General features: G+C 33.8%; 1 protein-coding gene and 1 long non-coding RNA gene across 3 annotated transcripts; both read left to right on the forward strand.

Moving 5' to 3' along the window:
* Positions 1-1,624: 1,624 nt before the first annotated feature.
* LOC122144837 lies at positions 1,625-4,979 on the forward strand. Its single transcript, XR_006159852.1, has 2 exons — positions 1,625-1,656; positions 4,156-4,979. It is a non-coding gene; the product is annotated as an uncharacterized LOC122144837 (long non-coding RNA).
* Positions 4,980-9,967: 4,988 nt separating this feature from the next.
* Positions 9,968-13,661, forward strand: LOC109089449. Of its 2 annotated transcripts, XM_042756036.1 has the most exons (4): positions 9,968-10,073; positions 10,167-10,320; positions 11,449-11,772; positions 13,297-13,661. In XM_042756036.1, exons 2-4 carry the CDS (start codon positions 10,275-10,277, stop codon positions 13,644-13,646), a joined length of 720 nt encoding a protein of 239 aa, XP_042611970.1. In that variant the 5' UTR covers positions 9,968-10,073; positions 10,167-10,274; the 3' UTR covers positions 13,647-13,661. The 2 variants fall into 2 exon arrangements, with proteins under 2 accessions (XP_042611970.1, XP_042611969.1); XM_042756035.1 differs by having other exon boundaries at positions 9,980-10,320.
* Positions 13,662-17,251: the final 3,590 nt, after the last annotated feature.

Below are 17,251 nucleotides of genomic sequence, written 5' to 3' on the forward strand. Positions count from 1 at the left end.
GATACTGTATCAGGAGGACAGCGCGTTTGTTTCAGGCACTTTTCACCTCAACTGTGTCTGACCGGAGAATTAGCTTTTCTGAGGTGAGTCTTACAATTTATAATAAATAAATAGGTTGATAAAATGTATAAAACAAAGTAAAAACAAACGTCTTGAACTCTGTAAAGTCGCTAAAACCCTTTTTAATAATATTGTTTTTATTAGCCTATTAGCCGTTGAAAGTTACCATGGCAACCGCGGACACATCAGCTGCTGGAGAGGAGAGGACGCGTCTGACACTTTCTCTGTTTTCTCGTCAGTTATACCAAAGAAAAGTTCAACAACTGCGACAGATTGCTTAAGTAACACATATTAATATCATCCACAGTCTACTTTAAGTACTTTTGTTAATATTTATACCTCTGTGATTATGGTATATTTCCTTAATTATCTGAAATGTCTGCTAGCAAATATTACGCTAGCGTAGAAACATAATTATAGCATAACGTACTAGTTTTTAGCTCTTATTAATGAAAGTTTGGGCTTTTAATCACCTCTTATGTGTAAAGGGGCGGTTTTGATAGCTTTGTAAATGTTTTGCTGATAATTTGTCAATAGATAAATGGAAGTAAGCTAATTAATTTAACCTGAAAGTCTGCACTGTAGAGTCTGTCAGTGACGTCACTTGCACGCAGTCTAAAATGGGCTGAAAACTATTTCAAACACGTTTTGATTTTTCATTGTAAACAAATTCTGGTATCTTAAGATTTTTTTTGTATTTTTTTCCATATTACTTTTGTTCTTTTCTGCATTTCTCTAGTTTGTTTATTTCTAATAAGGAGCTGGAGGCCGTGGAGAAGCAGATCCGTGACCTCATGGAGAAGCAGGCTCAGCTGAGAGAGCGGAGAGCCGTGCTGGAAACATTCAGGGGTTGACGCTCATAAGTCCAGTGTAAGTATACAGCACGCTGCTAACTCTCCCACCACCTCTACTGTGTGGTTCTCTGCACAGGCCCGGTGTACCCAGGACACAATCTTCCCAGATGTCCTTCACCCCTTGCCACAGTGTAAGACATGAGCCAGGCCCTGGGCGACAACCTCTCTCCCTCCGTCGCCTCCGGTCTTCGGGAACTCCACTGGAAACCGATTTGCTCCACTTCACGAGACAGAACACACGACTCTGTGTTCATCAGAGACTCCATCATCCGGCACGTTCGTGCTATGTTAGCTGAAGGTAAAGTGCACACTCACTGTTTCCCTGGTGCTCGTGTTCTTGATATTTCTGCACAGATACCCGTGATCCTGAAGGGTGACGAGAGCATCGGAGCGGTCGTGCTTCACGCCGGGGTTAACAACACCAAGTGCTTCACGCCGGGGACACTAAAGAGGCACTTCAGGAGCCTGATCGAGACAGTGTGCAGCATATCGCCTGCACGATGATCATCATCTCAGCACCTCTTCTCTTGTATAGATGAGGACACGAAAGGTTCAGTAGACTTGTTTCTCTAAATGAATGGTTATTGTCATGGTGTAAAGAACAGAAACTGCTCTTTGTTAATTATTGGAATCTTTTCTGGGAGCGTCCTAGGCTTTTTGCGCTGATGGCCTGCACCCCAGCAGAGTCAGAGCGGAGCTGCTCTTGCAAGACAACTCCAGGACTCTACACTCCATATGACTAGTAAGCCAATTCTCAAATAACTGCTATGATGGCTTTTGTTCTACCTGCTTAAATAGAAGTACTTGCGCTGTCCAATCTATTAAGACTGTGTCTGTTCCAGTGTTAATTTTGACAGGCATTTTTGATTTAGCATTAGTCTTTATCTTGAGACAAAAATGCTTAATAGTCTTAGTCACATTTTAGTCTTTTGAGTCTTTCATAGTTTTAGTCTATGAAAAGTCATTGCATTTTTTTCAACTTTTAGTCATTATATGTAGTCTTCAAACCAAAAATAGTAATTAATTCTTCTCTCTTTAGACCTAATCAATTAAGCTTATAAGAAATTTGAATCAAGGATTGAATTTGGAAAAACTTGAATAAATGATGACAATTTTCATTTCATTTCATTTTTGGGTGAACTATACCTTTAACAGTAGTGAAAAGGGAGCAACTTATAAAAAAATTATAGTTGTTCATATATAATTTATATAATTTATCATTTTTGAAAGATGCAGAATAAGACAATAAGACAAATACGAAAGAGATATTAAACTCTAATACAAATGAAACTCATTTTTCAGATACAGTAGGTTCACTTTACATATTTATTTAACATCTTTTGTTGGTTAACATTAATGACTCGGATGGGTACTTTATTAGAAAAATGATAAAAACAAGGTGACCCATACTCAGAATTCGTGCTCTGCATTTAACCCATCCAAAGTGCAAAACACACAGCAGTGAACACACACACCGTGAACACACACCCGGAGTGAGCAGCCATTTTTTGCAGTTGGGGGTTCGGTGCCTTGCTCAAGAGAACCTCTGTCGTGGTATTGAAGTTTGGAGAAAGCGCTGTACATTCACTCCCCCACCTACAATCCCTGCCGGTATGAGACTCCAACCCGCAACCTTTTTGTGTTAAGAGTCCGTCTGTATTTTGAATATCCGGTAGACCTCAAATAACATTGTAGTCCCATCTCGTCTTATTAACGAAGACGCAGCGTAAATTTCGTCATAGTTTTTATCATGAGATATTAGTTTTAGCTCGTCAACGTCTCATCTTAGTTACAGAAAAAATGTACATTAACGAATATTTTCAGTTTTTTTTTTTTTTAAATCACACTGGTCTGTTCCCCGAATAGTGAGGTCAAAATATAAATTTAATGCATGTTCTGGAAAAAATTTAATTGTGATTAAACCAAAAAATGCAAAATTAAACAAAAAAAAAAAAAAAAATAAGTTTGGGCTCATAATCATTAGATCACTCACACCCAAAGCAGTTATTGTAAATGAAATGATCACAGATAATAGTTTTGATGTAATATGATTGACTGAAACCTGGTTAAAACCAAATGATTATATTGGTCCAAATGAGTCTACTCCACCAAACTACTGTTATAAACATGAGCCCCGTCAGACTGGTCGAGGTGGAGGTGTTGCAACAATATATAGTGATATTCTTAGTGTTACCCAGAAAACAGGATACAGGTTTAAATCATTTTAAATACTTATGCTTAATGTTACAGTCAGATATGCAAAAGAAATCTATTGTATCTCTTGGTCTGGCTACTAGGGGTGTGACGAGACCCTTATCCCAGGAGACGAGACGCGAGACTGGGTTCATGAGAACGAGAGGAGACGAGATTTTTTAAACTTTTTTTTTTTAAAGAAATCCTCAATGATGAAATATAAAGGGAAAAATTTGTCTTTTATTCAACTGAAAAAAACACAAAATGCAAAAAAATGTAGGAGCATTTTGAAATCAAATTGTACTTTATGTAATTAAACCTCTATTTTAATACATTTTATGCAGGTATAAACAACATGTAAACACTGCAAAAGGTTTTGCCACAAACTCAACTGACAGGCAAGTAATTGCACAAAATAATATAGTATACATAAAAATAAATAATAAACAACACAAATAATATCCCTTTAAAGTAGCAGTCAGTCAAGTTTTTTATTTAGTAAACTGATTTCCACTTTAATAAAAAAAAGTTTTTTTCCCATTTAATTTTTCTCAACTCCTTTTTAATAGTATATACATTTTCACATCAATTTATTAAAAGTTTAACAAAAAACCATGTTTAGGGCGCTATGAAATGTTTGATTTTTTTCTCACCATTTTTTTTTTTTCATTATTATTATTATTATTATTGTTACCAAATTCTGTGTTTTAGCATGTTTAACTATTTGAATGCATAACACAACTTAATTTATTCATTTTATTTTTTCTTAAAGTAGCCTTACTGATATATCATATATATATATATATATATATATATTCATTTATATATTATATATATATATATATATATATATATATCATATATCACTGATATCATACCTCAAAGTGACGATGTTACTGACCACTTCGTTGTATCGAGCATGCTGCATATTACTGATATTAACTATATTTCCAAAATGAGCTGTAGAGGCCAAAATGAGCATTATGAATGTAAGAGCCTTACGTTACATTTATAACAATCATTGTTAATGTTTGAATTGTGTTTTCAGGGCAGTTTGTGAAGACAGATAATCAAGAGATGTGACAAACTGTACAGAAGTCAGTTCCAGATCCACCCTCCACACCAGACCTCTCTCTCATATGGACTGCTGTCTACTAGCATATTTCGGTGGATGCAGATATTACTCAGGGACATGAACACTTGAATATTGCAAGCATAGAGAAAGTAAGAATTACTGAAGATTTAAGAATTTAATATTAATTGCTTAAACATTATATATACTGTTTTAGCAATTAACATTAATAGTTTTTTTTTTGTTTGTTTTTTTGGTGTCCAAAGCACCTAAAAGCCAATTCACACCGCCATACTCCAGCAGTTCAAACAAAATAAGCATGTTTTTTAAATAGTTTTTTTTGGCAGTGTGAACTGGCCATAATGCTGTATGTTAGGGTGTGAGATTCATTAAACCTGATTTGCTATAATACATCTGTTCATAAGATATTGCATATGATTTTCAGTTAATTGTTTGTAGTGGTTTGGTTAAGGGTGTGATTAGCTGATGTATTATTGTGGGAGCATGTGATTAGTTGATGTGTGCATGGTTAATGATGGCTCTTAAATATTTAAATGCAATGGGCTGAGTGCCTACTAAGACTTGCATATTTGTGCATAATGTTTTGATCCTGGATGCTTACAGAAGGATATAGATATTTAAATATATGGACATTTATTTATTATTAATATATTTTAATCTATGTGCTTCTGTATGGGCTGAATGCTTTCATTCATATTTTGCTGTATATCCTATGTTTTTATTAATAATTTGGGTGTATTACTGGTCATATTTGTTTGTTAATAAATGAACTGAATTCATTTCGAGTCTGTATTCATTATTCACAGCTGCTGAAACAGCCTTTAAATTAGTTTGGGCATATGAGGACATAAATTAGATTAAACTACTGCATGTCCGCCCATAAAAAATAAATAATTATCAAAAATTACCAACTGATTACCAGCACACAACTACCGATTCGCGACGTTGCCACGACGTCGCAGTTACTTACTGGCAACGTCACAAAGTTACGTTGTGGCGACGTATACGCACCTTTCACTTTTCCGGTTGCCACGACGTAACTAGTTACGTCGCCACGACGAAACTTTGGTCACCAGATTACGTTGCAGTTACGTAACAGTTACGTACTTTTGTTAGCTGGGCGATTGCTCTGCGCTCCAGAACACAGTGATGGCGGTTTATGTATGGAACGGACAAATAAATACACATTTCATTCACACTGACAAGCTAAACCAACATATTTTATTATTACCGGTTCAGATCTCATTAATAATTGATGTATGGCCAGAACAGTGAGAAAGACCAGAGAGCAGTCACCGCTGCATCAGCCCGTGCAGTCTCACAACGAGCTCACAATAAAAGCATTTTTATAGTTTTAAGAGCTTTTTAAAAAAATATATATATTACCGTGAATGCACACAATCCACCCATTAGAACACAACAAGAGCTAAATTCAGGTTTTTGTGAGCTGTGTAATTGTGAAAATTGAAAGACTATTTGACAGCGCGAGACAGTCTAAGGGCAGAATAACATCGATCTCTCGAGCTCCAGAGGACCTGATTCAGGCTTTTCGTCACAAGAACGAAACAAATCAAGTACACGATTATTTCAAAATACATAATAGCTTGGTGAATATAAAACGAAAACAGCCACGTGAACATAAACTGTTGAGAAATAAATCTGAAGTGCATCATGATATTGGATTTGAATATTAAACTGACTGCATTTACCAGTTGCTTTCTGTTTTCAATTTTAATCTATAAAAACACAGAAAATCATTCGTCTTGGCTGCTCTTTTTTTTTTTTTTTTTTTTTTTTTTTTTTTTTTGTATGTGTGTATGTATTCATGTATTTATTATTATTATTTTTTTGCTCTAACAAGAATTAATCTATATTTATTTAAATCGATGACATGTTATTTTACATTTGATTTGTCCATTTCTGCATCTAAACGCCTAAAAACCTAAAACATGCTTTATTATATTATTGTTAGCAATTTCTTTATCGTCCAATTTATCTGGTGTACACACTTTTATTTTCATAATAAACTTGTTTGTTAGATTATACACAGTTATAGTGGTCTATAATAAATTGTTACAGGTTTTGTTTCAAGCTGCTTAAAATGTTTGAAGTAGGCTAATTTTTTTTTTAACATGTAAATCCTAAAACTAAAAAAAAAAACAACATTGGAAAACAGCCATATTTAAGGAAAGTTGCTTAACCTATAGAAAAAAACCTATGAATTAAATTAGTGTTTAATTTTTAGTAATGACCATTTTTGTTGTCATAAAAACCTTCTTCTTTACAATACAGAATAACGATTGTCAATAGTAAATATTATGAAAACAATAGCTGTTGTACTTTTTTCATTTATGTATTATAATTGTATAAAAAAAACACTTATCAACTCACATAATAAATCATCACTGCTTAAAAATGTAAGTTGACAATTACAATCTGAAAGCATGAAATAAGATACAGAATCAGTAATTTAGATTTTAATGTGTGGGTATATTATCAGTAAACTAATCATTATATATTTGTAATCATTAAAATAAAATTTTGGCCCCTTTCATAATGTTGTTCAGAAATGAAGGCCACAATGCTAATGTTTTCCACACGATGGCGCCACAGGATAGCAAATACTTCAAGATCTGTTCAAAGACTTGAAAATGTTTCATTTATGTGCATAAATAAAAAATGCATGTACATTCATTCTTTTTTCATAAACTTTAATAAAGCCCAATATAGTAATTATGCAAAAACTATCATCTCCTAAATACCATTACTTTTTATCTTATTTTAATAGTATTGACAACATATTTCTCAAGTTATCAGTTATCATTACTGAGAAAGTGAAGAAGGGACACTATATTTGTTATCTATTTTCATGTTGTGCATATAATAATTTACTTGAAAAGAGACACATCCATTGTGTAACTGCATCATCTACACAAACCAATGTGCTTGGACCCCCTTATGATCACCTTGACATCTATTTTAATGTTGTGCGTATAATAATGTGTCTTTGCCCACAGCGCTTCAGTGACAGGAATGTGAAATAGCAAACAAGGGAAAAAATAAAAGGCATGACTTTATTTGCATCCAGCTAGCCAACTCTATTACAGATGTTCCATAGCCAAGACTTTTATTAGAATAGAAAATAGCAAGGGTTCAAATAAAATGATTATTAATCATTTAATTTCACTTTCTTAATGACTACTGTTCTGTGTATGTGATTTCAAAGGTTTGATGGTTTGGATTAACCCTTTAATTGCCGTATCTCTTAAAACCTGACTGCCAGAGGGTTACTGTAAATGCATGTGCCCGCTGGGCACAGTTTACCTGATGCCGCTGGGGTGGCGTTTGCACTAAAGGCTTGAGCACGCCATCGCTGCTTGCAGCTATATTTAGTTTTGTTTTCCCCCCTATTTATATTTCTTTTAGCCATTGCTGGATAATTTCATGTTTATAATCACGCTGGAGTGCTCAAAATTGTGAATATGAATGGGAATATACTTCAGAGATATTTTACTCATAAGAATTTCTAGGGGTGCCAATAATTGAATCCAACATGTATTTGAGAAAAAAAAACATTTATTTCATAATGATATTTCCCCCATTTTAAATTCTTATTATCTAATGAAACGTTAACATTTTGTGATTTTTTTTTTAATAAAAGATCAAAAGGATTAACAATGCAGATGAATTTTCACAGCTTTCTTTGATCATATTTACCAAGGGTGCCAATATTTTTGGCCATGGCTGTATACGGAAAAGTGATATGATTAAAGATTATGAAGAGGGTGGTCTCAAAGCAATTGATTTTGATATTATGAATGGGGTCATTAAACTTAAGTGGTTACAGTCTTTAATAAATAGTTAATATTAATTTTGGTTTGAGATACCTATATTCAAAAAATGTGGTGGTATTAGTCTTTCATTAAAATGTGATTTTGACTTGTCTATACTCCCCATAAAACTTTCTACTTTTCATCAACAAGTACTATTATATTGTATATTCAAAAAATGTGGTGGTTAGCTCACATAACGTCTATCTGGAATAGCAGGTGTATTTTGGTGAATAGAAAATCTATGTTTATCAATGAGTAGTGGAACAAAGGCATATGGTCACTTACACTTGTTATGGACAACTCAGTTAATATATTGAGCTATGATGATATTTGTGATAAATATAATGTAAGTTGCTCCTCTAAAATGTATGATAAAATAATTAAGAATATACCATTACAGATGATTAAATTAGTTAAGTAACAAGTAAAATATTCAATCATGATTCCCCAAATACCTGATCTTATTATAGAAAATGTTAACTTTGCTGATAAAAAAATGTTCTAACAGATTTTTGAGGAATTTTCTATTAAAACGTTGTTTTCCAGGACCAGTAAAAAGATCTAATATTTTTTTGTCATTATGGTAGGAAAAGAGTGTCTGAAATTAGAACAAATTTCCTTACATTTCCTGTCAACCCTGAAGGTAAAGATGTGCATTTTAAAATTATGAATCATATTTATCCTGCAAAAGATTTTTTAAGAGTAAGATTTAATGTTGGGGACTCTAATATATGCCAACTCCAATTCAATTATTACGTTCTGTTCCACACTCCAGTCCAGTCGGTGGCGGTAATGCATCTACAATTTTGACCGCCATTAAACACCAAAGAAGAAAAAGGTGGAGGAAGAAGAAAGAAGATTTCCGTATGCTCCATATCTTCACAGATGGCTCTAAAGATCCTATATCAGGAAATTCATCTGCAGCTGTATATATCCAAAGATTACAAGTCAAAATTCAGAAAAGGATAACTAATTTTGTATCAGTCTTTACAACAGAGCTAATAGCAATTTTATTAGCTATTCAATGGGTGGAGGAAGTTAAGCCTACTAGGGTAGTCATCTGTACTGATTCCTTGTCAGCTTTAAATAGTTTAATAAGTGAACAATCAACATCAAGGTAGGATTTAATCTATGAAGTATTTATAAATCTGCTTAGAATTCAGGAAATGGGTATAGACCTGAGGTTCCTATGGGTACCTGCACATGTAGGAGTACTAGGGAATGAGATCCTCGATAAACTGGCCAAACAAGCATTGAAATTTATGAACGTTGAGGTACAAATTCCACTGAGCAAAGCAGAAATAAAAGGAAGAATTAATGAACACATGAATAAAAAGTGGCAGGAAATGTGGGACAAAGGGCAGACACCTATACAATATTCAAAAAACAAGTTGGCAAAGGGAGAATATGTTTTAACAATAGAAAAGAAGACATAATAATTACTCGACTTCGAATTGGACATTCTGGTTTAAATCATTCATTATTCACAATAGGGAAACATCAGTCAGGATTATGTACAACATGCAGTAAAGCAGAGAATATTGAGCATGTACTTCTACATTGTGTATTATATTCCAAAGAAAGAGAAGAGTTATTTTAAGAAACTGAGAAACATGGGAATAATTAATTTTAATATATCAAATCTGTTAAGTTGTGCCTCAGGGCAGACAAGTGCTATGAGAGAAATTCTTAGGTATCTGAAGATAACAGGATTGGAAAGCAGAATATAAATCTCATATTAATACTACCGGTTGGTTTATTTATGTAATTATTATTATTTAGTTATATATTTATTTATATTTAATTATTTCTATTTAATTTGATTTAATTGTTTTTTTTTTTTTTACTTCCTTCCCGTTAATGCTTTACACTCCAGTCCAGTTGGTGGCGGTAATACACCATAAGTTGGCTTGTCAACCACCATTAAATCATACAAGAAGAAGAAGAAGAAGAAGAAGAAGAAGAAGAAGAAGAAGAAGAAGAAGATGATTTCCGTTACGGGGTGTGGGCGTCTCGCTACAGTCCTTAAGATTTGGAAACGTAAACTGCTTTTTCTTAAGTAAACGATATATCCTTATGTTTATTAGTCAGTCCCTGTCGGCATAACGTAAACATCTCTGTGTTGGTCTTTAGCGGGTTTTGTTGATCGTCGTCGCTCTCAGTCGGGATAAGGGTGTGGTTCAGAAACAAACACGACGACTTTTAATCATTTTGAAGTCAGATTTTGTTGCAAACTACGAGATGATGGAGATTTTCAAAACCTTTCAGTTTTTATTGCTAATGTGCGGTAAGTGTGTGATTTCTGTTTGGTTTTTATTTTTAATGTGTTTTAGTTTTTTTTTTTCTGTTCATATTTGGCTCATTAACGTTACAATGTTAACGGTGATCACATTCATCTAGATGAATTGCCGGAGTGCCCGATCGGACCGAGGGACAGGTCCTCCTTCTTTTTTTTGTAATTACTTGTTTGTACCCTTTACTTTTTTTTTCAAGACACGTAGACGTTGTTCCTGCAATACCGGAGGCTACAGTTTCAGGACCGCATTTCTAGGACCCTATTTTGTTTGTGACAGCGCCATCTAGGCAATTCTATTCCGACAGAGGGAGACCTGGGGCCAGCTGAATAAATATAGTGACTGTGTCTTAAGAGCTAGTTTCACCAACTACCAATAGACAAGGGGTAATCAAATTAATTAAAACGTTATGACTGGTCTTGAAAGGGAAAAAAAAATCAAATAAATTGATGAATAACTTTAAGACTAGTCTAAGCAGTTTATGCAACCGTCTCCTGATTCAAACATCAAAACAAACAGATGCTAAAACTAGGTCCATGGAAACTTTTTTTTTTTTCTTTCCGTCTTTGTTTTTAATGTAAGAGCTGGCATGAACTTGTGTGTGTGAGGCAATGACTGCTATCTCAATTTAGCATATTTAGCTGTGCAAAACAGTTCATTGTGCTGCTAGATGTGGTTAACTGGTATTTGTATTCAAATTATTTTTTAAATGGATTATCGTACTAATAAACACACTAATTTGTAAACACAAAGTTTTTACCATTTATTGCTCTTTATGTGGGTCACACATCAGACATGAAGCGCTGTGCTGTGGCTAATGAAGTCTTGCACAGACACGACTTTCTTTCCAAGAAAAATGAATTTAAAAGCAGAATATAAATATGCAAATTAGGGTAAATATTTCAAGAGGGGTTACCATGTTTATGGTTAAGACAATAATTAAGTGTATGTATACATTAAACAAACTGCATTAATTCCCTAAAAATAATAATATACAGAATTGAATAGCAAGTGCTATAAAATAGTATGAGCCACTATTACATGCATGCATACAGTCAAAACTGTTTACTAACATTATCAGCAATGTTTAATATCTGAGAAACTGTTTGTTTGTTCTGCAGGTGTGTTTGGTGCTGATGAAGATGAAGTGAAGTCAGTGTCAGTGATGGAGGGAGATTCTGTCACACTGAACCCTGATCTCACTCAAATACAGGGATTTATTCTGATAGAGTGGAGGTTTGGCAGTCAGGGCTCTATCATTGCTAATATTGTTGGAAAAGTGATCTCATATGAAGACGAGGAGATATTCAAAGATCGACTGCAGCTGGATCAGACTGGATCTCTGACCATCAAGAACATGAGAACCAAACACTCTGGTCGTTATAAAGCAGACATCAGCCACAGCACTGGGACATTTTTCACAAAATTCATTGTTACCGTCTATGGTAAACATAATTTTAGTCACACTTTATATTACGTGTTTTTAGCTAATATGTGCTTATGTCGTTATAAAGCAGACATCAGAAATATATATATATATATATATATATATATATATATATATATATATATATATATATATAGTACAGTTGTGTTCATGTTTGTATTGTAAATCACTTTAGCTGCTATTGAGGTGGGATACGGTTTGAGTTTAGAGACAGGTTTGGTGGTTTGGTTAGGTTCAAGGGTGGGTTAAGGTACAGGGTCAACAGTATACTTCTAGATGTAATTACAGAAAATAATAACAGACATAATTACATGCAGGTAGACAAATACAAAAAAAAAACATGCGTGTACACTAAGTGCATTTTATCAAATTATTAATTTAAATGTTAGTATGTAGTAGTTAGACATTTACTATAAAAGCAGGGGTGCCAACCCTGCTCCTGGCGATCAACTGTCCTGCAATGTTCAGCTCCCAACCCTAAATCAAACACACCTGAAGCAACTAATTAAGGTCTTCAGGCTCACTTAAAAATTAAAGGCAGGTGTGTTTGATTAGGTTGGAGCTGAACATTGCAGGACAGTCGATCGCCCAGGAGCAAGGGTTGGGCACCCCTGCTATAAAGCAACCTATTTTTTCATAATTGAAATACGAATTAAATGGTAATACTTTACTTTTAAGGTTCATTAGTTAACATGAACTAAGAATGACCAATGCTTCTACAGCATTTATTAATCTTAGTTAATGTTAATTTCAGCATTTAATGCATTATTAAAATCACAAGTTGTGTTTGTTAACATTAATACTTTGAACTAACATGAACAATGAACAACTGTATTTTTACTGACTAACATAAAAAAAGATTAATAGTGTAATAAATGTAATGTTCATTGTTTGTTCATGTTAATTAATACATAACTGTTAACAAATGACACCTTATTGTAAAGTGTTACCAAGTAAACCGATTCAAAGTGCAACTAGCACAAATGAGTTATAATGTATATGTTTTTAACAGTCTTACAGAGCTTTAGTTTCACAATACTACAGTCATGTCCTGAATATCATCACAGCTGTGATTGGGCAATAAGTTATCACATGACTGATATTCAGAACAGCAGCGTGATGAAGAGTGTGATGTTGATTTTATACTGTAGATCTAGAAGGTAATATTCACTGACTCATTTCTCAAGAAAATATGGCCCGATACTTTGTTTTATTCTGCCAGTAATAAGATCCAAAACAAGTCAAAGCAGAACCAGTCGTATAGAAATAAGAATTGCAAGTGCAGTGATTCAGACAGTGAAATGTTGCTGTGTTGTGATATGAAATAAGACACCTCGTGGATGCCCTTAAATTAGTCACCCATATCTAACTGCTGTACATGTCAAACTGATTACTTTTATTAATTTGCATATTTTATTTAGTAACCATAAGTAGAAATAACCAACCGTAAATCTTAAGATTGTAGTTATGTGAGTAATGGTGTTCAGTATGTTGAATTTAACTGTAAATCTGTTTCTTGTAGAGTCTCTGGCTGTTATTGATGCTGCTAAAGGAGAAATGAAGCTCATGTCAGTGAAGGAGGGAGATCCTGTCATTCTTCAGACTGATGTTCCTCAACTAACCGGAGATGAGCTGATAGTGTGGAGGTTTGGAGATGAAGAAAGACTCATAGCTAAACATGATTTAGAGGCCAAAAGCCACTTATATGATGAAACTGATGAGAGATTCAGAGACAAACTGAAGCTGGATCAGACTGGATCTCTGACCATCACAAACACCAGAACCAGAGACTCTGGAGTTTATAAAGTGAAGATCAGCAGCAACAAACAAACATTATATAAGAGATTCACTGTAACTGTCAGTGGTGAGTAACTCAAGTGTTTTGTAGTAATGATAGTTTATCAGCTGTCTGTGAGCTGTTCAGGTGACGTGAATCAAACCTTCTGTTTTAAAACTAAACTTCATTATACAAAGACGTCATACTGTAACTTTCAGATCTCATAATTTCTTCCCCTTTAGAAGCTAAAACAGCTTGTTGTTACAAAAATAATACGTGAAGAGTAAAAGTGCAAAGTAAAACATTTATTAAAAACAGACCTCATTGCAGAGGTTTCAGCCAATTGCTTTCTTTAGTGCTCAGTGAACAAACAGAAACTTCACTCTTTTGTAAGCACAACTACAGTCTCCAGCTGAGCTTAATCAAGTTTAATCTATGTTTGATAGATCTTTGGTCTCATTATATATATATATATATATATATATATATATATATATATATATATATATATATATATTATATATATATATATATATATATTTGTTTTTTTTTGTGGGCAACTTCAGTTTCTTGTCTATACAATGTTAAAAAATCTTCATCGCTGTTTTAATGTTTATATGTAATTATCACAATAATTAACATTAAGATCTGCTTACCAAATACACACTTAGATTATATAGTGCGGATGTTTGTAGTGTTTGTTATAGTTCAGACACACATTCACACTAATGTCTCTCTTTTTTGTTGTGTTCCAGTTCCAGATTCAGGTCTGTCTGGAGGTGCTAAGTAGCAGGGATTGTTATTGGTGTTCTGCTGGCTGCAGTTGTAGCTGCTGTTTTGTTGTTTTGCTTTAGGACCAGTATTATTAAAAACCAAACATGTAAGTATTACAGCTGATACAGCAAGAGAAAAACATTGAGCTTTATTGTGGTTCAGTAGAGTTTAAATATATAGTGTGACTTTTCAGTCAATATTTCTACTTTAACCACAAGTTCTGCGTGTAATTGATTAAATAATTAATGAAGTGTGTGATTGTCCAGTATTGAGCTGAATTACATTAATATAGTTATTACTGAATCTCTGTCTTTTTAAAATGCTGAATTTAAAATGTTTTTTTATTATGTCTGTTTGTGTTCATGTAGTTTTATTCTTCTATTGACGGTTGACATATTTAACGGAAACTGGCCTAAAATCACAGTGCTGTCCTTCTGTCTTTCATTTTGAGTTTTATCAGGACTGCCTGAGTCTTTTATAGATGTCTACTGTAAATGACACTCATGTTTATAATTCAGCAAATTTATCTGAACACGTCTGTTCAGTTAGTGTTATTTATTTATTACTATAAAGGGATCGTTTACTCTAAAATATAAATTCTGTCATCATTTACACACTTCTATGTCATTGCAAATGCGTATGACTTTTTCTTCTGTCAAATACAAAATAAGGTATTTGGATAAACATTATGGAGCTCTTTTTCTATTCAACAGTAGTTTTTAGAGATCATGTCTGTCAAACTATTTTAAAGCTGCAGTCCCTAACTTTTTTTGGTTAAAAATGATCTGAAATCAATATTTGAGCAAGAAGTACATAACCAGACAGGGTTCAAAACTATCACCTTACTTTAGCCTCTTTTACAGCGGTTATCTTATAATAATGTTTTCTAATCTGAGTGGTACGGGTAGGTTTTCATGGGAAATTCGAGCATGACACTGCATCATTACGTCACGTCTGTAAACATGAAGTTGTCCCGGCTTCTAGGCTATCACATGTGAGGATCCTGCAGGTGAAGGATCGTTTATAGCCTTTTTTCACAGCAGCAAGAATAAATAAATGTATAATTTTGATGGCGTATTGTATCCAGTAGGGATTAAATGTTATGTGTTTATGAAACACACGTGAATGAAATTAAATTATATTCCAGTTTTAAATGTGCTTGTGATTACAGAAAGCCTGGGTTTACACAAGATGTGTATTTTAAAGAAAACCAGTTCGAAGGGAGCTTAGGTTGCTGTATGGGTTCAAATAATTTCTTAATATGAAACTCAAGTTTTATGACTATTAGAGATTAGACTGTACACATTTAAATCTACAAGCTTATACACACTATACTCATAGTCACGCAATGCTGATGTTGTTAACATTAATAATTTGAGAATAAAGTTTAACAATAATAATAATTTGCAGGGTTTTGGTGTGATATGAGCTAACCGATCGTTACACTTAATCACCATTGATAGCGTGATTTACTTACTCGTTCAGATGACAATATTTGGTGAAAAGTCTTATTTGGGTCATATATTACAAGACATGGGCTTAAATCTGTGTTTACTAAGTACAAGATTCACACCTGTGTGATGATTGAGTGCCACACACACATATACTTCTCAAAACATTAGATTAATCCGCGCTGGAGCCGTGCCAGAACACAACCCACGCAAGAAAGATAATTCTGCAAACAGCTGCAATTGCAGGATTTCAAACAGAGGCCAAACTTACAGACTGCAGCTTTAAGTATTATTACGTGTCATCTGTCATAAAAGTATCATATGATTGTTTACTATATTCAGAGTCTCTCTTTTATGTGTGAACAGATAAAAATATGAGAAATTATTCACTGATCATCTTGAGTTCTCACTGAAGCTCTGAAATGCAACACAAAAGGTATTTGAGCTACAATTACAGCAGAGAGTTTCAGGAAACAAACATTTAAACTTCACATAAAGCTGTTGTATGAGTTCAGAACACTTACAGAATATGAACTCATTTTCTGGTGTCTTTATTGTTATTTGTGGATGCAGCTTTGTGAAGGCCATTAAAATTCTCATTACATGGAAAAGAGCTGCATGAAGATTTTTTTTTTTAAATCTGCTCATTCATTAGACAAATGAGGGTGCGTAAATAACATAATGTTATATTTAGTTATATGATGATGAAAAAGATGTATATTAATATTTACTCGAATTAACAGTTTAAAAACAAGTTTGTTCCTATGACTAAAACCTGATTTTTTTCGTTGGTTAATGTTTTAATATGCAGTTTTTTTGTGTTTTGTTATGGATCTTTAGTAAAAGTCTTCCAGAAGATGAAGTGTTTATTAGAAGCACATATGAAGAATCACACAGTATCCTTACAGTCATTAAATGATACTGACATGTTCATCTGCAAACTCAATAATAATCTTATCTTCTTTTGTGTTTCTGTGTGCTGCTGTCAGGGTCAGTGCTGTTTGTGTTTCTTTGTGCTGCTGTCCCTGATCCTGCAATACAGACAGGAGATGAGATACTGTGGCTGTTTGGAGATAGAGAGCAGCAGACTCTCATAGCTGAAATCAAAGGAGAGACCAGAGAGAAGACTACACATGAAGGTCCTGATGAGAGATTCAAGAACAGACTGAAGCTGGACGAGATGACTGGATCACTGACCATCAAGTTCATCTTCACTGAACACACTGGACTCTACACTCTGAAGATCAGAAGAGGCAGAGAAACCTTCTACAAAAGATTCATTGTTTCTGTCAGCGGTGAGTCACTCCAGTCAGTTTAATAATGATCTCATTCTTCCTCACTCATTCATTATTTTTTTACTGAAGTGAATTCAGCTCAAACTGTTTAATGTTTCGACTCCTTTTAAAGTCTTCATTGTGTTTCTGTCTTTGGTTATTATAAAGTGTTTTTTTTTTTTTTTTAATCACTCCATTGGT

Source organism: Cyprinus carpio, unplaced genomic scaffold (assembly GCF_018340385.1).
Source record: "Cyprinus carpio isolate SPL01 unplaced genomic scaffold, ASM1834038v1 S000006776, whole genome shotgun sequence".
Taxonomy (NCBI): domain Eukaryota; kingdom Metazoa; phylum Chordata; class Actinopteri; order Cypriniformes; family Cyprinidae; genus Cyprinus; species Cyprinus carpio.

Excerpts from the sequence above, each read along its gene's own strand:
- LOC109089449 (XM_042756036.1), top strand. The coding sequence starts at position 10,275 with ATGATGGAGATTTTCAAAACCTTTCAGTTTTTATTGCTAATGTGCG. Across the intron at positions 10,321-11,448 it reads GTTTTTATTGCTAATGTGCG|GTGTGTTTGGTGCTGATGAA; the intron begins GTAAGTGTGTGA and ends TTTGTTCTGCAG. Across the intron at positions 11,773-13,296 it reads ATTCATTGTTACCGTCTATG|AGTCTCTGGCTGTTATTGAT; the intron begins GTAAACATAATT and ends TGTTTCTTGTAG.